General features: G+C 45.2%; 1 protein-coding gene and 1 non-coding gene across 2 annotated transcripts in view; one reads left to right on the forward strand and one right to left on the reverse strand.

The window, feature by feature from the left end:
* Positions 1-23,683, reverse strand: part of CLASP1 (cytoplasmic linker associated protein 1) — a 160,551-nt gene that overhangs the window by 100,350 nt on the left and 36,518 nt on the right. The window contains exons 3-8 of the mRNA XM_088519570.1: positions 20,998-21,076; positions 20,143-20,246; positions 19,705-19,796; positions 19,545-19,620; positions 17,377-17,474; positions 16,256-16,323 (exon numbers count right to left, since the gene is read on the reverse strand). Coding sequence (XP_088375696.1) covers positions 16,256-16,323; positions 17,377-17,474; positions 19,545-19,620; positions 19,705-19,796; positions 20,143-20,246; positions 20,998-21,076 — 517 coding nt within the window. The remainder of the gene's footprint in view (positions 1-16,255; positions 16,324-17,376; positions 17,475-19,544; positions 19,621-19,704; positions 19,797-20,142; positions 20,247-20,997; positions 21,077-23,683) is intronic.
* On the forward strand, positions 21,835-21,953 carry LOC148595787 (U4atac minor spliceosomal RNA). The gene has a single exon (XR_015913076.1). It is a non-coding gene; the product is annotated as a U4atac minor spliceosomal RNA (small nuclear RNA).

Here is a 23,683-nt window from a genome sequence, read left to right on the forward strand (position 1 = left end):
GTTCAATCCTGAAATTATAATATATTGCAAATTTCATATCAGGGAAAATTTTCTAAATCTTAGTAGATATCAGTGTTGAGATAATGGTCTTCATTCCAGTACTTGGTGTTTTTCAGTGCAGTAGCACTGATGAAATCTTTTCCAGGACCCAGGGTTCTTGAATCCCATAGCTGCAGGGGATGACATGGAAGAAGACATTTGTTTTACAGGTTTTCTATAATTTTCCTAAGGTAAAATATCTGCAGCAATCAGATCATGAAGAAGACAGAGGAGAACAAAGGGAAGAATAGCTCTTTCAAGCACCCACTAGAGTCACATGAGAGCTCATTTGCTCAGATTTGTATTGTTCCCCATGGCCCCATTTTCACTGGTTCTCTATTTTTAGATAATTTTCTTCTTATTTCCCCCTCACTTTGCATTCTTATCCAGAAAAAAAATACATGACTCACACCAGAACAGGCTGCAAGAAAACACTGGTTCCATCTGCAGAAAGTTAAAGTGATGTTTTCTCTTCAGAAGTCCATATAGTGAACTTACTGCAGATCCTCCCTCAGTTGCAGTATGATCTATAATACATGCAGGTACTGTTACAGACAGCATGGCAAAAAAAGCTAGAGTCTAGGGTATTAAAGGCCTTTTGTGCTTCGCGTGTCGTAAGGCCCTCAGACACGATTAGGATTTACTTCTCAACGAAGGAAAAGAACAAAATAAAGGGAATGAGAGATGGCAAAGAATTAACAACATTTAAATATGTTTTATTCCAAATAGAAGCATGCCTGTATGCACAATATAAGTGGGTACTAAGACCAAAATATTTCAGCTCTTCATTCTAGCATTAATATTTGCAAGCTCCTAAGAAAAACGTTTTGGAATAGGACTGCTCCCTTTACATATGTCAATAAGGAATCCATGAGACAGGGAGAATTTAAACAAGCTTCCAAAGCTTGTGGGTTTAAAATTAGATGTTTTGCATAATTAAAATCTAATGGAAAAAGAAATGGTCCTTGTACACTATTCCTTCCACGGTAACCTCTCAGTCGGGTGTGTGAAACACTATATTCAGGGTATTTGCCATTTTGTATTTATTACTTAGCTTCACTTGGATTCCAACCTTCACCTGGACTTTGGGCGTTGCTGTAGTACAAGATTTCCTTCCACTTGTTCAAAGAGACATAGAAACCTCCCACTCTCCAAAATACCATTTAGTTACAGAATTTATCCAATAGCTCCATTCCTGGACTTGGGGGCTTAGCTATCTGGGTTTTCCACATCAGCATCCCAAGGCCATCTGTCCCAAAGGACAAGAAACTTTAATCGGGTGTAAGGAGTGCTCGAGAGCAGAGCATCAGTATTTCTATTTATTCATTCACTCAGCAAAAGCAGCTTGAGACACAACTAAAATATTGATACTGCAATGCTGCTTAGGAGGAAAGTGAGGGTTCTAGACTGGTCTGCTTTTATTTAACATTTTCACAAGTCAGAAGTGGAAACTGTGACCATGTCAGCATTATGCTACACAACTAAGTGTTAATGATTATTTTACCTGGCAGCATTACTATTCGTTGGCACATTAATGCTCCCAAACTCCATGACTCAAGCACCATCAGGAATAAAAGTGGTAACAGCACGGAGGAGGTGTGAAAGCGGAGGCAGGGATGAGCATGCAGGGGCAAGCACAAATATTATTAGCAGCTGTTTCCAGGCATTGCTTCGACTATCTGAAGAATCAAAATTAAGAACATTTTAAAAAATTCTCCTGAGCAATTGACTATGTTCTATAAATGCATGAATCAAAGGAAAATGGAATCAGTAGTAGCAGATCAGAAAATGTTACCAGATCAGAGTGCAGAAGAAAAAGCCATATAGAGGCATCTCCAACCCCCTCAGTGATTTTTACTAGGCCACGATGCTGCTGGTAACACCTTCCTACTGTTTGACTACAAACAGGGAACGCTGGCAGAGCGCTGCCTTCTGCCAACAGCTATTGCTGAAAGCTGCTCACTAAGGGCAAGAGAGCAGTTAACAGCACACGCTGTTTCCAGAAGCAGCAAAAAATGAGAAGCCAAGGAGGACATTTTGTGGAAAAATGTCTTTTCATTCAAGCTATTCAAATCCCCCAAACCAAATCAATGTGTAGATTAACCTCCAGTGCTTCTGGAGAGCCTAGGTACCACCTGGAATGGTCTGCTGGATTTTTGCTGCTTTTGCAAGCAAAAGCCTCAAAATGCTGTGTACACTGTAGGTACCACAGAAATGATAAGTTCCTAATTACATGTATTTATTCTTTATATGTGGCCAACTACTTTACTAGCTATCAGAGCGTCTTTGCAGAGTTTTTCTAGAGGTCTTAGGACACGAGCCAGGATCAGTGCAGCCCACTCAGGGCTCACAAATTAATCACATCTGAGCCACCTAGCTCCACTGTTATAGAGTGATCGCATGACTGCAAAGCAGCAAATTCTGTTATTTTGCCCAGAATGAAACTGTGAATAGCTCGCACAACTTTTTTATTATTATTATTTGATTGCATTGCTGTAGCAACCTGACACATTCAGTGATCAGCATCCCTGTTCACTGGATATAGCACATACACAGAACAAAAAAAAAAAAAAAAAAAAAAAAAAAAAAAAAAAAAAAAAAGTGCCTGGCAATTCCTCAAAAGCCCAGAAGCAGCAGCTCCCAGAGCAGCACATATTCCCAAGCACCTATTTCTCCTAAGAGGACTAGGGCTGCTGTAAGCGCAGAGAGCAGATAGCGGAGTGCAGAGCGAGGGGCAGAGGAAGGACGAAGCTCTGTGGTCACAGCCCCCCAGTCAGTGCCAGGTACCGGCTGTGCGATCAGGAGACATAGCCCAGGCAGCAGAGCGAGCTCTGAAACCATCAGCCTGCACATTAACCAGCACCTGGGGCTGTGCAGTCCTGCTCGGCTAACTCAGTCGAGCTATAAAGATCAAACCACATTTGCTGCCCTTCAGGTTAGAGTCTCTTCCTGGCATTATTTATATTGAAGAAAATGGTCTGCTAAAGGATGAGGTGGCACTATGGAGAAATCCTTAATTTTCTTAATGAAATAAGGCATATCCTACATTTGAACCTCTCCATATGTCCTATTTCTCTTTAGGCTCTTTCAGTTAATGACTCCTAGAGATTACAACATCAAGATATCTTTAAGACTACTAAGTCAAATGCACACTTTGCTAGAATGAAATATAGATTAAATCCACCATAAACTAAATAAATGGGACAAAATAGAGGGATTTCAACTTTCTGAATGAAAGTTTTGGACTAAAAGCAATGGCCAGTGCAACAGCTTCAAGGCTGTCCAAGCCTCACCCCCGCAAGCACATCACCACACTGGCAAATAATCTGCTCCTCCTAAGCAGCCATCCACGATTGCCTTTATTTAAAGGAGTATTAGCAAACAGAGGAATTGATACATGTGAAGCACAGGACAAGCAACTGTATTTAGATTTATTTTCAGCTTCACTCCAAAGTTAACCAACAACCACCTGAACTTGAAGCTGAACCACCAAACAAATTCCAACTCCTCTTTCACATCGTGGCAGTAGTGAGAAATCTGTGGCCCCCTAAGTAATAAGCCTGCTTTTGAACAGCCTTTGTCTTGCTTTCTTGGCCCGGCAGAGTTTCATGGGTCTCACTCTGCACTCTCAGCTTCACGAGGTGGAGACGGAGCTGATGAAGTGTCCCAGGCTCTCCCTGAAAGCCAGAGCCCATAAAGACAGACACAGAAAATCTGCCAGGGAACTTCCATTCCCTTTGATCCACAGCTTTTTTTTACTCCCTTCTTTTTTTAAAAAGATGAAAAAAACAGGAACTATTAATCCCTGCATCTGGAAAACCCCTCCCTGCCATCTGCGTAAAGCAGCAGTGACACCTCCTGCCTGGAAAGTAGGTGGGTTTGTTTTCCGTTTGTCACTAGATAACATTCAAAGCAGGTTTATTTCCCCCTTCCTTATGCAAACATCATCAAGGAAGAGGGTCAAAAGCTTGCAAGCTCCTCCTCAGCTAAAAACTAATATAATACATCCATACATAAATATCAAGCTTTAGGATTTTTTTAAATATTAGAAAAGACCCACCTTTATTCTTTATTGAAACATGTTTGTTTGCAACTTGCCAGGCACACTGGCAAGGACAGACTGGTAAAGCTAGAATAGAATAACCTCATCAATTCTAGTAAATTGGGAAATTGGCAGAGGCTGTATATTAGGTGGCACAGGCTGCCATGCTCAGAGGTGCCTCTGTTACAGCTTGCAGAAGTATCACACTGACATCAGGTTGGGTTGTTAGGTGAGGCCACATCCTCCTTCTCATGCCTGTCATTGCTCCTGCTAAACTGAAGCATGTTTAGTAAGAAGCAAATGCACTATCTGAAATCACACTGACAATCAGATTAATTCAGAGATCTTAGATGAGTACTTTTCCTACTGAAGAAAAACAGAATAATTTAAGTTGGACAGGACCTCTGGAGATCAAGCAGTTCAGCCTCCAGCTGAAAGCAGAGCTGACATCAAAATTGAATAATGTTGGTGAAGGCCTCCCTTGTCCAGCCAAGTTTTAAAACTCTTCAAGGTAGAGATTCTCTGGGCAACTTGTTGCAGTGTTTAACCATCCTCCCAGTGAAAAATTACCAGCTTGTAGAAAAAATAACATAGGGTTGTCCACTCACTGTTGTACGTTAACTACCTGACCTCATATAAGCTACTTAACTCATATAAAGCCAAATGACAAACTTTTCCTATAAAAGGTCCTATTTCCAATTCAAGGCTTTCTGCACTTTGTGGTCTACATAGAATAGGCAGTCAAGATTCTAGTCCATAATTAACAGAGATGCTCATCAGACAGTGCCCTGCAATTACCACTTGTGCTGGGCATTTGCAGAAATCACCATCTTCCATGCTCTAAAGGACAACTTCACAAATGGCAGGTGGGATAATTGGTGGCTAAAGGTGAAGGGCACTATTAAGTGCATCAAATGCTCAGGCCAATTCTCACCTCAAACTATCAGTATGTAGCATTTTACGGGAGATGTGAAGTGTGTAGGTTTAGATGGCTGTGGTCCAGTTTCCTAGGATGGGAACTGGTTTTCTTCACACAGACACTGGAAGCCCAGCATAGGATTTCCCCCATTCTAGCTGCTTGGGAATTACCTTGTCTGTGGCTCATACAAACGACATTGCTCCTTCTGGTTGTTAATCAATCACCTTCCCCCATAGAGTTTCACATGAAACACTAAACTTTTAAGATTAATTTTACTACTGACCAACAGAATAAAATTAAGGCTCCATATTTATTTCCAAGTAACTCTGCAGCATCTATTACAATCTGCCTGTGTGAAGGTTTTCCTGCATCCCAGTATTTTACTGGATTGCTTTCCCTTTTGGCCAACAGAGGAGTACACAGATCTGCTTCTATTACACCACTAGATTAAATTCCTTGGACTAAAATGGGGACAAAAATGTTCCATAATAATACATGGACCCTAGGGAGTACACCAAGGCAGGGAAGGATAAGCAATGATATAGGCAGACACAAGAACCAACCCAGACTTTGATTCCTGGAAGATTCCTACTATAATGAGACAAGAAACACTCAACATCACCAAGGGGAAAAAAAATCTGAAGCACTATGGAGTTTCTTAAGAGCAGGCTTACAAACAAGTCTCAGTGAGCTGGGGCATAAACATTTTGCCTGTGGAAGCTTAGGATCAGATCTTATTTAAGTCTCAGGTGAAAAGGAGCATGATTGTCTCTCCACATCAGAAAAGCTCCATGTGATTAGAAGTCTCTGCAGATTCAGCTCCTGCCCAGCGCAGAGCTCAAACAGCAGGGGCTGAAATACGGGCTGAAATGCACTGGCAGAGCTACAGAGGGAGAAAAGCTTATCCAGCCCTGCCTATCCTGCCTCTGCTCTCTCATGCTCTCATGGAAAAATTACTGGGGGCAGGGAGTAATCAAGAACAAAGTTAGACACATTCTTCCTAAACCAGACCTAATTAGAAATGTCAGGTTTCATTATGAGCCAGAGCTCTTCTGGAAAGGAGTCACATTACTCAGGTCAGATCTATATGAAGATGTACATTATTTCTCAAAAATGATGCATGCATCTTTTCCCACAGCATGCCCAAAAGGGAAGGTTCTCATTATGGGGAGGCACTGGCAGAAACAACTCTACAAAAGCCTTTGCCTAGTGCACAAAGGAAACATTGGAAGAAGAGTGCCAAGACTTTTCATACATAAAAGCACTCTTCCCCTTTCTGAAAGGCTCAGAGCAATCATGCTTAAAACACCCATACAGAGCTATTACAACAGGTAGTCAACCAGCAGTTTATAAAGGGGCCTATGCTTTACCCACTAAAATCTTTAGGAAAAGATGTCTTAACTCAGAGGGGGCAGATTCAGACTCAAGAAACAGTGTGGATTTCTTTCCTGCCCCTTCTTGCAAGCACACACTCTTACCAAACCTCCAGTCATCCCAGGCTCCAAACACGTTCAGGTTTGGATTGCATTCACTAGGCACCAGGTGTTAATGCCTGCATCTCCACTAGAAGCTTCATGTCAAGCACCTAAAGTGGATTCATGGTGGCCTGACAAGCTCAGAGGGAAGGTGGGTCAGACAGACCTGTTATAGAAAAGGGAAATGGGTTGGAAATGCAGCTGGTTTGGTCACTCTTAGGGTGACAGTGCACAGCAAATGAAGACATTGCTCTGGTCTGTAGCGCACTGCTTGCTCTCCCATTCACCTGCCTTGCCTCTCAAGGACAACTGAAGAAGTCATTAGCAGTTCTTCTCATAAAGCCTTTGGCTTCAGGAGGCTCCACGCACAGCACAAACCAAGGGAGGATTATTCAGGGCTGCTGGGAGTTTTGGGCTTGGGGGAATAAACAAGCGATTCCAACTGCTTCACACAATGCAACAAAAGGATCCCTTTGACAAAGCAGCAGGGCAGAATTAATTCCTTCAGCAAGCAAAGAAACTCAGCCATTATACAGTATTTGCTGTCTTAATACTACAAAAATAGGACACATTTACTTATTATAGTGTAGGCTTTGCTCTATTTCACATCACGATGTTTGAGCATCAGACAAAATACTTCAGCCAAACATAACGAAGGACGAGAGCAATGTAATGTCAGAGCAGGGCCAAGCACAGACAATGTGCTACTATACTTCACAGCACAGTAACAAATCAGTGCCTGTCCCCTGCCTGTGTTTAGAATAAAGGTCTTATTAATGCCCCTGACTTACATGGCTCTAACTGTAGTTCTTTGGCTATATCATCTGCAGTGGTAGTATCTATCTTTCTCTCAGAAATGGACTTAATGGTCTAATCAATCCTGCCTAGCCTAAGATCAATGATTTTAATATGTAAAATGACTAGATATGAGACAACATTCAAGCCTGCAAGCATTTGCTCTTGGAAAATCAGAGGTGAGCCATGTGCTCTTCATTCTAGACACCAGAGCACACTGGAATACAATTTCATGGTTATGGAAACTGCAGCTCTTGCAATTACACTGTCTATATGCTATTCTGCAAGGACAGGAATGCTCTTCACAAAGCAGAGCCAGACAACCTGCAGGAGGAGCAGGCTCCCTCACATGCTCTTATCAACCCTCAAAGCCTATCCTGCCCTTGTCCATTAATTTCAGTAGATTCTGTTCTCATCAGAAGCTGCACACCAGTTGTCAAAGAGCACCTTGAGAGCTGCACGAAAATCTCCTCTCCTGAGCCACCTTTGGCCATTGCTGAGGCTGCCGAGCAAGATCAGCAAAGCAGATCTACCTGGGACAGTGATTCCATATAAAACACACCCAAACCATAAGCTTATGAAAGGTACAGGGGAAGGCTTTCAAGAACACAATTCCCAGAAACGAAGATGCCAGCAGAGCAACGGAAACATTCTTTTTTTTTTTTTTGGTCAAAACCAAACTGTTTGTGAACATGCGACAGTTTCATGCATCAAGAACTTTTCTGTAATACTTTCCATAGCACCAGAAAGCATGTGACACTTCACAGTGCAAAAGCAACTGTGCTGCCCCAACAAGTGCTGAGGTTATCAGAGTGCACAAAATACACAAACATGAGCCCAAAAAGCTTCACAAATCCACAGAGCATCTGACTGGAATACTTTTTACTTGGAAGAGCTGGCTCTCAACATGCCACCCCTCAGTTAGGCCATTCCAGTAATCCAGACTCTAGCCTTTTAGAGTTTTTATTTTTTTAATTAAAAGCCTGATATATAATCACTACTACACTCAATATGATTCATATGTACACACAGTTATTTATTTATAAACTATCCTATCAACAAACTTGCCCTTGGATGACGCTGTGTATGATAAATGTCAAAGTTAACATCAGAAAAGTGAGATTTAGTGCTTTACATGAAAACAACACTGAAGTTAATACTACTCTAGCCTTGACCCCTAATTCTTTCTGACAACAGATCTACAAAGGAGAGCTAGCTGGGCAAGGGGGTCCCAGGGAACTGGTACTCCGGTCACCAGTCTAAAGCAGTTTGAGACTGGCTGCTGCAGATTTGAGGCATTATTTTAATGAGGAAAATCAAACTGGGAATGACATAAACACTGGAGAAGAGTAAAACAGCAACACTGCCCAGAGTTATTGAAATGTAATCATCTCTATAGGTCTATTAGATATTACCTTTTGTAATTTGCTAACTCTCGTTATGGACACTGCCTTATAGATTTACTCTTGCAACGTGTTCCCAATCTCACGTGTCCTCTGCGACAGCCCTCGAGCTCCTGAGACACACACAGTACCTGCCGCAGGGGAAGGAGAGAACGGGCCCTGCATGAAGGGGGCTGTCACCAGACGGGCACGATATTAGGGCTTTTAAGCTACATGAGCATTAATTAATGGGACTGCGGGGGTGTGTTCATCTTTCGCCCACCGCAGCTCACTCTGAACAGCAGCTCTGTGTTACTTAGCTCATTACTCCTTTGGGCTGCATTTCAGGTGCCCCCATCGAAAGTACCACGAAGCACAGTGTTGGAGTCACCTTGGCCTACTGCCTCTTCACAAGGGAAACCTCGTGCCTGAAGGAGGTGCTAATGTCCAGGCAGAAGAGCTCATCGTGATCGTTCTCCATGAACCTTTATCTACAGGAGAACAGATCCACACGGAAGCCGCCTCAATATTTGATGGGATTGGTGGGTCAGCACGCAAAGCACGCTGGATTCCTCCAGAAGAGACACTTTCACAGCATCACTCTTCTTATGTAGCGTTACCATCTTCCACACTGCTTTTCTTCTGTCATTTGATATTGGCACAGTTCAGACAACCTGGACGACCTTGTGTTCTGCCATTCCCGACAGATGAGACCAGCCGGATTACGGCCCCAGGCTCTCCATTCCACCAGCTGACCTTTCAAATTCCCAGCCACAGGAAGCCAGTCGTGCTTCACTAACAACAACAAACATGTTTAGTTTATTTAAAACAAGCAGGTAAGCATGTAAATTCCAACTCTGGAAAAAAAACACGTATTCTGAACTCTTCCCTCAACCAACCCAGGAAGAGTAAAGGGTGGGAAAAAGCTTCCCTGGGCAGGCAGCTGCACTGTGCATGGGTGTAATTAGCTGATGAGAATGAGCTCCAGACTAGAGAGGCTTGGGGGACTGTTCCCAAATGCGAGACACTCGTACTGCTTACTCACAAGTAACACCAGACATGCACATCAGCTGCCTCTTCTGAAAATACAGGTAACAACTGCCTCAAAAGTATGAGTCCAAAAGGGTTGAAATCCCTACAAAGAGCAACTGCATAAAAACAAGTACTGCAATGCACAGTATTTTCTACGTTCAGTTTACCCAGATGATTTTTATCTTCTCTATTACAAGAACTGCTATTAACTTGCACCTCAAGATGGCAAACACGAATACAAAGCAAATCTCTATGCAACTCAGATACTGAACACAATTAAAACTTGTTCAATTTATCTGCTAAATCCTCGGTGTATTCTAACAGGACCACACATACCTGGAGGGTCATAGGGGGCAGAACGGGAGACACAGCTTTTGTATAGATGGCTAACAAAACATTTCTTCTGAAGGCTCACAGGAAAGACACAGGCTGCAGATGTACCAAAAGTAAATGCAATATGTATTTGTCCATTCTGTACAAAAATCACTTCATAGCCAAATAGATCCAGAGCTCCTCTACCTTTCCACTTCACAGAGTGCCCTCCAGCCTCTCCAGCTTGCACAGATAACCCTTTCTGATACAAAAGCACAGTTAAAAACAACAAAACCGAGAAGCCAGTGATGTCTCCATTCAGCACATTCTTGAGGATGCACTTCAGTGTTAATTCAAAAGCATTTATAACCAAATCATCTTTCCCAATTGACAGAGCAAGAAGAAACAGCTGAGAAGCAAAGCCCCAGTGACCAGACACAAACAAACCAGAAAGGACGACGGAAAACACCTGCCTTCCACCTGTCTCACAATATGCTGTTTCCTTATCCATACATGCTATTTCTTTACCTCTGTCAGTCAGGTCTGTCTTACTGTGTTTATACAAGCTTAATGTCATCAGGCTACAGATGCTTACAGGCTATTTTTAAAGTTTCATCTTCAGTGCAAGATTGCTTCGCTAAAAATCAGTCTTTTTACAACGATTAGGAAAAAAAAAAAAAAAGAAAAGGAGCTTAACAAACAAACACTCAGACACTAACAAAAAAAAAAAAAAAAAAAAAAAAAAAAAAGATCTCCCCCATGCCTGGGGCTCGCTGGTCAGCAGCACCTACCGCTCCCGGTGGTCATTCCGCCCGGTGCTCAGGAGCTGCCAGGAGAGTAGCCCGGGGTTCGTGTCTCTCCTCGGGAACTTCAGCCCCGGCAGCTCTCCACCCTCCTTCCCAAAGGGGCCGAGTTGTGTGGGAGCAGGGGCGGCTGCTCCTCCTCCTCCTCCTGGATAAAGCCTGCGGCGCTGGGCTCCGCACCGCCTGCCTTCTGAGCCTGCTGCCTCACCGCATTTGGGGAGTTTTAAAGGCACAAGGCAGTAACACCCGTGCCTGGAAAGTTGTGTAAGAGAAAGTGAGCAGCGCTGGTCTCGTCCTTTTATACCCTCCACAACTATGAATTACAACTCGTTCACGTATCACTGAGACGCTATTGCTTTCCCTATCCCTACACAGGCAAGCAGTATTTCCTCCTCTTTCTCTATCACAGAAATTCTGAGTCAACAAAATTAATTTTCTGTTTAGTTTTCTACTTTTGCTTGAAAGTTGAATATTCATAGTCAATAGCCAGAGTGCAAGCCATGGTGGAAAAATAAACAGCAGGATGCAGAGAAACAGGGCAGAGCCTGTCGGTTCAGAGCCCTTGTGTGGTAGCAGGGAAGCAGCCCCCCTTCCAGCCTGCGCTGCTGCGGCTTCCGAGTGTGTCCACAAACAACATCCCACTCAGTGCTCAGCAAATGTGGGTTATTTTTCTCCTTGTAATACCAAAACAGCATTCGGTGGCTAGTCTTTATTATTAGCACAAGTGAATTTAGCGAAGTTCTGGTTTTCATCCAATTCCCAAGTTGTCAACCGCATAATGCAAATTCATTAAAAAAAAAGCATATTTACCTTAAAGAATACCTTAAACACACCACTAGTCAAGAGCAACACGACTCTTTTGTCGGCTTTTAGTAGCAGGAATTACTGCATTTGCAACTTTAGTGTTGATTTAATTAATCTATTTAAAGTCTAACAAAAGCAGGCAACTGTAAAAATGGTATCATCCCCTTCCCTTGCTCTGTGCAAGCAGGGGAGCCATCTCAGCTCTTGACTTCTGACTCCATCTCCTACTGCCATTTCCTTGTCGCCCAAGACCAGTATCACCTCTGCTATCCCAAATCCTGCTCTCTTACACAAAAATCAAAACTTAATCAACTTCAATCCCTTTTCTATCCACAGGTACCATATAGGCAACCTCCCAGATATTCCTGTGTAAAAAGGACTCCCAGAATGGATTTGACTTAAGTAGAAATTGAGGCTTAGTATCAAGACTGACCATATTATGATTTTACAATGATAAAGTGCATGAAAAAACACCAAAACATTTTGTTTACCAATGGATTTGGTTTGGGTCACCATCCCTATCAGTTTGCATCTCAGGAGACAATTTTCTATTCCTTCTTAATCTGTTGTGGAACTTGGCTATAAATCTTCTGCCGCCCAAGTCAGATCCAAAGACTATTCAAACCCATGGAAAAATCTGCACAGCCTGAGCTAGCTCAGGTCCTTGCAGACATCAGGCCAAGAACAACAGGGCAGCGTGGATTTCTCAGAGTAGATTAAAATCTCTGTTTAGGTGCAGGAGCCTCTCCCTGCATCACATCCGATTACAGCTCATCGCGCAGCGCCACGCGGAGACAGCCGCTGACTAGCTGGCAATTATTGGCTCTTTCATGCTGAAAACCTCTTTCTCCCAGGGGAATGAGACATCTGCATAATTAGCAAAAGCAGTTACACAAAAAATAATTAGCCTGCTGAAAGCCTGAAGGGAGAAAAACTATAATTTTTGCTTCAAGAGCCTCACTAATTACATGCAAAATAACAAAAACACAGACAGACTATGAATTATTGCAAAATCTAACATGGATTTTAGCTCCATATTCTAGCTATAAGGCCCTCTGGTATCCAAGCAACAAGCAGCCTGCTTCAGCACAGCAAAACCTCCCTGTCTTCATGAAACACCTCTGATCACCACGGAAAGCCTCCCTCTCCCCACGACTCTTATCGCATCTTGTATTAAACGCGAAAAACAACATCCAGGCACCCAAAATAATCACACAGTTCAAGATAAACTTGAGGGGAACACTAAAGGATCACAGGCTAGAAAAATAAATATTAAAACAATTGAATTATTTGCAGTCTAACAAAATTCAGTCTGATTAGAGTTGATGTATTAAATCTATACTTTGGAGCAGAACATGTCCTATTATTTTCAATACCATTACTAGTAGTAGACTGAGTAGATTTTTATTCATTTATCACCTCTCATAAAGGGTTAGCTGTTTAAGGGAAATATGTAATGACTTGCAGCACACCTGCTAACCTCCAGATTTCTCTATATACAAAATTGCTGCTGTAGCTGCTTTCTTTTATCTGAATTTTCAATGACCGACTAGAGACAAGTTACCCAAACCAGTAATCTCAGGGCCAAAAGATAACTTTAGTCATAGTTCTACTTCAGACCAATTTTATTTAGACATTTTTTCCCCTTTTAGAAGCAGTTGTTTTTCCTGCCTGCCTAGTCCTGCTATACACTGTAATAAGTCAGGTGTAACAACTGTTTTCAAACCCTGTTGTAATTAGCACACGCCGGTGCTCCTGGGTGGCCGGGGCTCAGTTACAGGCAGTATTTTTAGCCAACAGCTCGTTCGCAGTTACCCGTCTGAGAAGCAGAGAATCCAAATGCTCAGGCACCTTTACGCTATATTAAAACAGAAATATCTTTGCTAGGCAGTCATGAAAAGACTTGACTTGATCTTGCTATTTCAAAGACACATTTTGACCCCCAAATAACGTGAAGCCCCAGATAGGAAGCCCAGGGGTACTGGGTCTCCAGCCAGGTCCATTCTGCAGTCACGGATGCTTTCCCCATCCAACCCAGGAAGCAGCTCAGGGCAGAAAACAATCCAGAGGGAGGTGACAGAGCTTTGAGGGGCTCTTTTACACTGAGAAGTGCCTCCAGAGATGCGGTCCTCGTGCAGGTCTGCCAGTGCATCTCCTCAAGACACTAATGCAATCCGGGCGCAGCTAGAAATAGCACTAACTAGCTACATATGGGTGCTAACATGAGCTTGCAAGAAATGGTCTTTCACCAGAAAGCTCTATCACATCTCCTAGTCAGCTGTGATGCAGGGCAGGCCAGATAACACCATGTTTACGACTGCTAGTAGCTACTCTACGCTTACACATTCGCCCTGGCACAGGCGAAGCTTGGTGGAGCTGCAAACTAGAAGCAGCACTATTAAGATAACAAGATAGAGACTCTGGTAATCAATGCTGTAACTCTGCCAGACTTAAAGGATTAACAAGACTGAGACAGCTGTTTCTCAAGAAAGGCCAAGTTTTCACACGTGCAATATTTATCACCTTCCCTACTGCCTGGCAGCTGCTGCAAATGTCACCTTTGTTCAAAAGCTGCAGGAGGTGCAAGGGACACAAGAAGCCCCACAGAAGCGTTGCTTGTCTTTAGGTCCTGATAAAACACTCAATCACTGGCTAGGGCCACCTCCAAAGGGATAAACAGGAGGTTGCACAGAGCTACTCATACACTAGATAAGGGGGGTAAATTTGGCGTGTGGTTGGAAGGGGAAGTAGGAATGAACCTGCCTGCAACACCATGGAAGACGGAAACCCACTCTCCAACACACAGATGTTATCAATAATTAGCGTTCTCATTAGTAGCTTCACCAATGAGAAGTGCTGCAAAATTAATTCATCCAACTATCAACCATTAACAATCTTTCTTGGGGCAAGATGGAAAGAGCAGTAGATCAAAGGGAAATATTGTTTCTGTTGCTCACTCTGAGCCCATGACACTGCTCCCCTTGCCCCGGCTCCCTCCTGTGCTGCTTTTTAGGGGGTCCCAGGGTCCACTCAGGAGCCTCAGGAGAGAAGGGACACACACCAGGGATTGCACCCAGACATAGTAAAAACAGGGACTGTTCTTACAGGGAGATAGACACAAGCACCAGAGGAAGACAGAAGTAGTGTTTGAGTCTGGACACGCAGCAGGAGCAGAGATGAAGAATGCGAGATCAGGCGTGCGAGGCTTCAGGTACCACATGTGTGGGGGAGTTAAGTTTTCAAAATTATCATCAAAACTATGGCAGAGGAAGGGGTATTAAAAGTTTTGCAATGAAGCCCAAAACTATCAGATCTAGTACAAATGGATCCTTTGCTTTCACTTAAAAATAAAATAAAAAATAAAAAGGCATCCTGAAGGATCTGCCTGCCCAGAAGAGCTCATCCCTGTTGTCCCATATATAGCTTCTTACTGATGCTTTCAGTGTTGCCTACAGCCATGAATTGCATTAGAGTGTGCTGAGATGTTAATTAGTCCTAGAAACCACCAAAAGCCAAGGATTAGCAAATAATGGTAATGCAAGGGTGCTAGGACTTGTCTGGATCCTACACATGCTAAAATGATTGCAGAGCTAAAAAACTCATATTGCAAATTTAAACCAAACACTTCCCTACTCTCAATCCAATTTTATTCTTTTCACTATTTTTTTTCTCCTCTCCAAGTACTCTTCTCATCAGTTGCAACATACCCGATTTTCCAAGACACCTTAATTTCTTTCACTAAATCCCTCTGTAAGCTTAGCTTATATGTAGCTCAAAATGCTTACTAAGCATTTTGGACCTTCAAGTCCAAATTCTCCCCCTTCCTGTCCTGAAAACAAACCCCATCCACCCTCAGCATCCCACAGCATTTGTTTAAAGTGACAACACAGCTCGCCCAAGGCGCAAATACGCCTCCTAAAGCTCCAGACAGCAGCATCCTGCCTAGAACAATAATACACACCTTAAAGAAAACACAAAAGAGACAAAAACCAACTTATTTACCACCAGCAAATATTCTTATTTGGCCCAGCCCAGTTCCATCTATTTACAAGGCCAGTATTTTCACATATTATGTAGAGTGTTTTCAACTCCATTCCACCACACAGGCACCCAGATGTTCATCATTCCCAGTCACACAAGAGACTATCACATGATATTTTGGGCTAGTCCACAAGTTTTCAGATAAGTCCAATAATATTCTGCCTAAAAAGAAACGCATCAGTTCAATGCTGTGATTATCTCTGGTCCATTCCACAACTAGTAGCAAGAAATTCCCCTCACAAAAATATTCCTAATAGTGACCAGGGAAAGCACAACAGGAAACTGAAGAAGCTTAAGTTGCTGGTGAATTTACTTTATGAACAGTTAAAACAGAAGCTGTATTTCCTCAATGAAACTCGTAAGGGAAACAGCTTTAATAACATCTTAGGGTTCTTGAAATTTGTCCATTTGCCTTCTGATACTACTACTAGGAAGTTCAAAGAAACTAAGTAAACAGATTTCATTTTCTGAAAAAGCTCTGTGTATATTTCTGAATTACCTTCCCTGCTTGCCTTCCCTAACAGAAGGCTTGTTCCACTGCCATTTCAATGCCTTACAAAAACAAAGTTTAAATGCTTATTATGAAAGAGAATATAAGAATTTCTACTCACCACTCGAGCTCTGGATCATGTTTCCAGATTTTTGGACCTCGTCAAATTTTGTAAAAATTACATTCAGCCTGTTTGAAAGTCAAAGGAAAACACACAATAAATATTAGAATTTGATTTTTAGCAGCCTTTTCATTTAGAATAGTATAGGATTAATTTTGGTTCAGTCAAGTCACTGGAGCTTTACCAACAGCACCAATAAGGACAGAAGCATTTCATGTGCAACAATAAAAAATCAGAACATGCAATGCCTGATAAGGGAAAAAAAAAAATGAAAGGCAGCTACTACAGATGCATCTTAGTGATAAAATCTGAAATGCTACATGACTGAATGTAACATGCCTCACTGTAAAACCACTTCCAGTTCATTGCTGTTCTATCTTTTCGCTATTTGTGGAAACATACCAGGAGGTGGAAAAAATAAGCCAGCTTTATACAGCATTCTTGTTTGGCCCTGACATTTTCCATTCATGTCACATGTCTGATAGAGTGGAACATCTTTATTACATCTCATTATTCCTTCCTAGAGAGTTTATTACTCGAGGCCACGTTGTGGCAGATGTTTCCAGTGGGAAACAGCAGAGGCAGCAGCATTGCTTCCCTGCGCACCCCATCTCTGTAACACGACGTTTGCACCTTCCCTCCTGCCATGGTTTTTGGCACGCTGCCATCTAGACCTTCCTCAGGTCTAGCAGTGTTGCAGCTTTGCTGTCAAGCTCCTAGTCTGGGTGCATTAACAGTATGTGTCTCAGGTGCAGTAGAAAGTGCTCTGTGCCTGGCAGCGAGTGGGTTGCAGCAGAAAGCCCAGGCTGCAGGTGGGGAAAGGGAGATGCCCAATCTAATAGTTTTACTCTCTTTTTATATATATACATACACACATCTATATATACATATATATAATATATACACACATATATATGGTCTCTAGATATATAGAGACTATAACTTTGAAATACTCAGAGGTAAGGAATCACATTAAACAAAGCCTGAGTTTTTGTAGAATTTTTTTAAAAAAGACCTAAACAGAGAAGAATTTTCAGTCATGCAGCTCCTGAAACTTGCTAAAACCAGGCAGAAGGCAGAACAGCTCAACCACATGAGAATGTAAGGGCCTTCTCGCTCACCGAGACTGGGGTAGTCCTTTTTTGCTGAGATCAGCCCTCACGCGCTCGCCCACGTGCCTGTAGATCTCCACGAGGCTGTTGATTGCTGCATCTCGAACCTGAAGGAGATGCAAGAGAAATCGCCCCCATGATTTAAATAAACACATCCCTGCTCTTCCTAGGAGAAAATTTGCATATTTCTCAGGAACAATTGCCTCTATGTACGTGTGATCACAATGGTCACATAGTTTCCACCTCTAAATTTCAGACGCTGACAGGATCAGACCTATTTTCATCCAAAAGACAGCAAAGATGCAAGAAGCTGAAAGATTCGCCCAGACACACATAGGGCATTAGGCTGCCCTTACCAAATTCCACTTATTGTTTGCAACAACTAGATTTTCTGACTCAAAAAAAAAAAACATAACCTCATAGAAGCCAAGAATAGCCATTACACTGCTGCATAAATAAAACAACTTGATTTTTTTATAAATGCAGTCTCACAAACTTTTTTGTGTTGACAACAAAAGACAGAGGGAGGGAGAAGTATCAGTCTCCTGCATCTCTATGTCAAAAGCTGAGGATGGCTCAGTACTTGATTCTCCTATCAGAGACAGGATTTTCCTAACCAAAATTTCTCCCAAAACGTACACCTAGCCTTTTATAGGCCTGTTTCAAGCAAACAAGAGCTTTGCAGCAGCAGCACAGATTTCTGTGATATATTATCCAATACTTAATATCCCCCATGCCCTGGTTGCACAACTCTAGTGAACAGGAAAAGCCCAGGTAGAAGGAAGACTGTGTGAGCCAAGTACTGGAAACTCCCAAATGTCTAGCCAATCCCTAGGTATATTTAGCTTATGGCAAAAATTAACTTCACATTAATGCAGCAGCAAAGCAGTATCACCAATAAATCAACTGTTGCTTCCTTGGAGTTTTTTCATGTCCTGTGCTTTCACAGCAATCCAAGGAGTCCTATGAATACCAGGAATAATTAGTGCAAAGGCTTATGAGCAATTATTTGGCTTGGATTCCTAGCTGAATAATTTTGCATGTTTAAAGTGTTTTGCAAGACACCGGCTGCTGAGCACATCCTTCCCCCCTGCACCTCCCAAGAGCAGGGCCAAAAGCCTGAACGCAAATGCAGAAAGATGGTGCTTTAAACAGCCCCGTGCTCCACGAGAGCTGCGCGTGCCCCGAAAGGGACGAGAAGCAGCGCGGCAGGAGGGCAGCTCCGTGCGCACAGCGCCACATCCGCACTGCGTGTGTGCAGGCTGGAATGCTCCACGGGTTGGAGCCAAGGCAGAGATGGGCACTCGCACACCTCTTCCTAGGAAGACACGACTAACACTTGACTCACCCGTGTTCCTTTTGTTTACTTTTTTCCCACGTTTTAATCCTAACTGCTAGACAAGGCTGCAGGGCACGATGCAGGGCAGGCTCTCCTGCGCCGCCAGGTCCCTCTGCGCAGGCCCTGGTCCTGCCTTGCTGCCCGCAGGTCACCGCTGACGCGGGGCAGAGCCAGGCGCGACAGCAGGGCAGGAAGCTCCATGGAAAGATGTTTCAACGCTCGGGATATCTTTGTGAAACCCGGAGCATCCCTCTGAGCCTCCTGCCAGGAGGGCAGGGACTCCCGGCGCTCCGGGCTCCTTCTGTATGGCCCTTCCCCAGGCTCACAGGATCCTCGTTTTCTTTTTCAGAAAACACTTTGAGAATAAATATGGTTTCACATGAAATATTCACTGGGCTCTATAAGCTCTTAAAAGCTGTGTTAGTTAGAAGCAAAGAGCCTCCTCCCCACCAATCTTCCTGAAAAAAAAGGGCAGTAACAAAAAAGCTTATTCTGAAGAAAGAGGCCTCTGCTTCCCACCACGTTTCACCAAGAGAGGGCAGCATTGACCAGGTATCAGGGGTCTCCCAGAGCTCAGGAGAAGCCTCTATGACCAGAGAGGCCTTTCCCCATCCAGCCCAGCGGAGGGGGCTCTGGTAAACGCCCGAGAATAATTCACATGTTTTCAGCATATCTTAAATCCTACCTGTTCAAAACATCCAAGGATTTTTTTTAATAAGCAAAATAAAATTCCCCACCAGCAATCCAGTTTATTAATTTACCAAGCAAACGCTGTTTACTGACAGAGGTAGTGATGAGCAAAGCTTTCAGGAAGTGACTCACACCAAAAAGAGCTTACCTGGCTGTTTGGATCGCCAAGTAAATTACATATATGTGGCACTATCTTGCTCAGTGTTAAACTCTGAGCTCCAGATCTGGGAATAAAGAACAAAAGTACAAGGTGAATTTAGAGAGCATACACATGTATATAACCTAAATTTGTAGTAGGTTTGACTTACGCATTGAGCGTTGCAATAAGGCAGAGGCAAATCCCTTCTCTTGTCCGGAAATTCTTGTGTTTGAATCCTCCTAGCATCCTATCCCACACGTACTGTGGGAGACAAGAGCGGGTAAGGCAGCAGAAAAGGAGGCAGGAGAAAACAGAAAAGAGATTTTTCCAGCAAAAGTACAGTAACATATTGAGAGGTTAAATACAAGCTTTGCATCCATCCGAGCAGAACAAAGCGAGTGGAAAGACATTTTTAGATATGACCAGTTTTCCTTTGATGACTTCAAAGTAAGTTGCCACGAGTCAAAACAATGGTTTTAGCTACAGAAAGCACATGCCTTCCAGCACCCAAACAAAACCACTGCAGCGTCACCCACGGAGTCCCTGAAACAGCCACTTTCCAGCTGCTCACTCTGACGCAGCTACTGTAGGGGGTTGTTGAGCATACCTGAGGATTAGCAGCCTGTTCCATAATTTTCAGCAGCAAGGTCTGATCCTGCTCCCGCACCAAATCCTTGGAGTCTCCCAGGCGGTCGAGTAAGCTTGGCAGCACTGTGGGCAGAACAGGGCAACGATCACGGCTCGCAGAAGGAAGCGGTCACAGCCGCAGACCCTCCGCTGCCCCTTGGCCTGGCCACGGAGCAGGACCCGCTCCGGGGGCGGCACGAGCTGCTCGGGGCAGCCGGGCACCCTCCGCTCCGCGCAGCTGATCCAGAGCGCGCTGCAAGCCCAAGGGGCGCCCCGGCAGGCTCCGCAGGGATACTGCGCAAACAGGACACGCTGCAGGAACCGGGGCGCTCCCCACGGCACAGAGGGTTGAGGGGCAGCTGCAGAGTATTTCTTCCCTAGAGCGGGAAAGCCGAGGAGGGCACCCCGGCGAGACAGCAGCTCCCGGGCCAGGCTGCCATTTTCACTTGTACCTCAGGGGGAGCAGAAAAAGGCCCCTCAGAGCCTGTGAAATCACTGAAGTGCCCTGTGAGAGCTCTCCTGGTGGCAGAACAGAGGCCTCACATGCAAAGTTACAAATTGTCCTTTAGGGTAACAGATTGAGCAGTTTTTTTAGTACAACGCTTGAGCTTCCTTTCAAACCGAGTTTGCACACATCAGCTAGAAAAAAAAAAAAAAAAAAAAAAAAACAGAAACATCCTCTGGTATCTGCATCTCATCTCACGTGCCGGCCCTCTGCGGATCCCACAGCAGCAGCAGGTTTCCCTGGCGTTTCAGGATGGACGGATGCGATTGCTCGGCTTCTCCTCCCGCTCTCGAGGGCAGGAGGCCGCGCGCTGTCCCCGCTGCTCCCTACCTGTGCCGATCTGTGCCTTGAAGCGATCCTGCAAGCGCGACACCAGCGCGGAGATGATGTCCATGCCCAGGAGAACCACCTGCAAGCACAGCACAGGTAGCGGTTACACACGGAGACCTCAAAGGGTTGTGCCAGGGGGTGTCATTCGCTGCCCTCCAAAACGCCCACAGCCCCCAGCAAACCAGGCTTCAGCCCCTCCACATTCCCAACGCGCAGCCAAACGCCTGGAGCAACTGGTGCACAGCGCTACGCACAGACACACGCATCCGGCGTGCGCACCGCAGGCATAACAATCTCAGCATTTGCTGCAGTTGAAGTTTCTAACTCATTTTAATTATTATTTACACTGAGTTATAATTGGAAAGTGGTGAGCGCCAACAGCTGCCTAATCATTGCCTCACAGAAGTTATTTTTCCCTTTATGCCTGTTAGTTATAAGACTGACGTGAGGTGGGTTTCGCGGGCTAACGGCCCCGGCCCTGCTCAGCACGGGGAGGGCCGGGAGAACCGCAGGCCCCGCCGCGCCCGGAGGCCGCTGGCGCCCGCGGCTGAGGCGCCCCCACGCGGCCCGCAGGGGGCGCTCCCGCCTCCCGCCACCGCCCAGCCCCGTATGCAAATCGCCGCCCGCCCCCCTCGCGCAGAGCACTCTGGGTGCCGCCGAGCTCGCCGGCAAAACGGCTGAAACGGGCGGCGAGGCGCGCAGGAAACGGCAGCGCGGGGGCTGCGCCCGCTCGGGACGCGCCGCAGGGCCGGGCGGCGGGGGCGGCGCGCGGCCGCTCGCCCTGAGCTGTGGCGCGGCCGCCGTGTCCCTACGGCGGCGGCGCGGAGCGGCGCGCCAACCGTCCTTATCTTGGGGTTGCGCGGCTGCTCAATGAACGTGTGGTGAGAGCAGCACTGCTAACGCCTGAGCAACACGCACGCGCCCGCCGCTCGCGGCGCGGCGCAATTTTTGGAACCGCTGCGCCCTGCCCAGCGCCTCGCGACGCCATGAGGGCTCAGCCCGTGCAGTGAGTCGAGTGGCCGTAGCGCGCGCACGGCCGCAGCGAGCTCGGCACTGCCCCGGCCCGAGCGCCGGCAGCGCAGCTCCTCCCAGCACCCGAAGGCACGCGGGAGGTGACTTAGCAGAGAGAGAGATTATATACACATATACACACACACCCACCGAGTCTGTTACACTACTGCATACACTAAACCCCTCATATATTAAAACATTCAATCATCACTACAGCTACTGCAGTTGCTTGGCACATAAGTGGCCCATAACCCAGGCCTTCCACCCTGCTCGTTATGTGGGCTCGCTCCAAATTCAGCTAGGGAGCAGCAAGAGAGTGCAAAGGAAACAGCTGACTTTACGTAAAGTCTTTTTATTATTTTTTTATTATTTTTTTAAAGCTTCTTAACATAAGCACCTGGATCTACCTTCTCCCAACTTCACTTTCTACCTCCTTGGGTGACTAAGCTTCTCCAAACAGCCCCTACAATATTCTTCCAAAGTTAACAGCTCCTTTAAATGTGTGATCTTTAATTCAACATACTTTGTAAATTCCCATTGAAATCCAGGATCAAATAATGCGACAAAGGAGAACCTCCCTGCCTTCTTCCAAGCCCTGGCTCCTTTTCCCATTCATCTTGCACCCCAAATTCGATGTAGCACAGATAAAGGCCAGGGCATCGTCAGGGCCTGCTGCTCACTCCCTACCCACTGTCTATCCCTTTTCTCAGGGCACAGCAGCAGAGCACCAGGAAGGAGATGAGTTTTAGATCCTCTTTAGCCAAAAGAATTGTTTCTACAAGAAGTCACTAGAAACTTGGAATCTGGTCATCATCCCAGCTGCATGATCAGCCACAGCAGCAAGTGCTGAACACAGTTACTGAGTTAATTGCCCCAGGGAAAAATCCAGTCCCTGGAGAGCGAAAGCTGCATCTCTTCTTCAAACTGCCTTCCAGCAGGAAAGAGCGAGGGGAATTCAGCACTCAAATATTATCAGGAACTGCACAGGCAGTGCAAACATCCCCGGTACCCTGCGGTCTGCCCCCAGGACGAGCGCGCTGAAGCAGCTTCCCCAGATGTAGCACTCTCCTCACGCACAGCAGATTTGCACAGTAATTACAGTGGTGCTTTGGGCTTTCAAGGAAAGCTCTGGGGCTGGCAGTGCTATTCCCACCATGCTGGATTCGTCTGGCACACCAGACTCACCACTTGCCCTCCAAACTGCTGAGTGTCAGAGGTGAAAAGCCAAAATCCTGCACGGATTTGGGAGATCCAGCGGAGCCACTAGCAAAAGAGGCTCAAGACCCACTGCCTGGCAGCCAAATGAGTGGCTCAGCCGTCTGGCTTATTCTGTTACCAGCCTTGTTCAAGCCACTCACTAAAACAGTTTGTGCCACCCAGATTTCAGCGCAAACGGCATCACCTGCCACTTTGCAACATCCTCACGGAATCTCTCCACAGGCGCTATGGAAAAACTCCTGCCCCGCTCCAGCCGCCGGGTTCCGAGGTGCCACCACTCCCTGGGACCAAGGCTCCTCCTGTTCATTCCCAGGATACCCTACAACCGCTCCCAACACCAAAAACCTATTTTTAACAGGTCACCAAGAATTACTTCAAAGACCTCAGAGCTCCCACCCTTTAGTGCCTGAGTGGCGCCCGAAGTCCTGCAGGCAGCTCCACGTACCAGCGACGAGGC

Source organism: Tinamus guttatus, unplaced genomic scaffold, assembly GCF_059628265.1.
Source record: "Tinamus guttatus ecotype Peru unplaced genomic scaffold, ASM5962826v1 Tinamus_guttatus_pri_ptg000060l, whole genome shotgun sequence".
Classification (NCBI taxonomy): Eukaryota; Metazoa; Chordata; class Aves; order Tinamiformes; family Tinamidae; genus Tinamus; species Tinamus guttatus.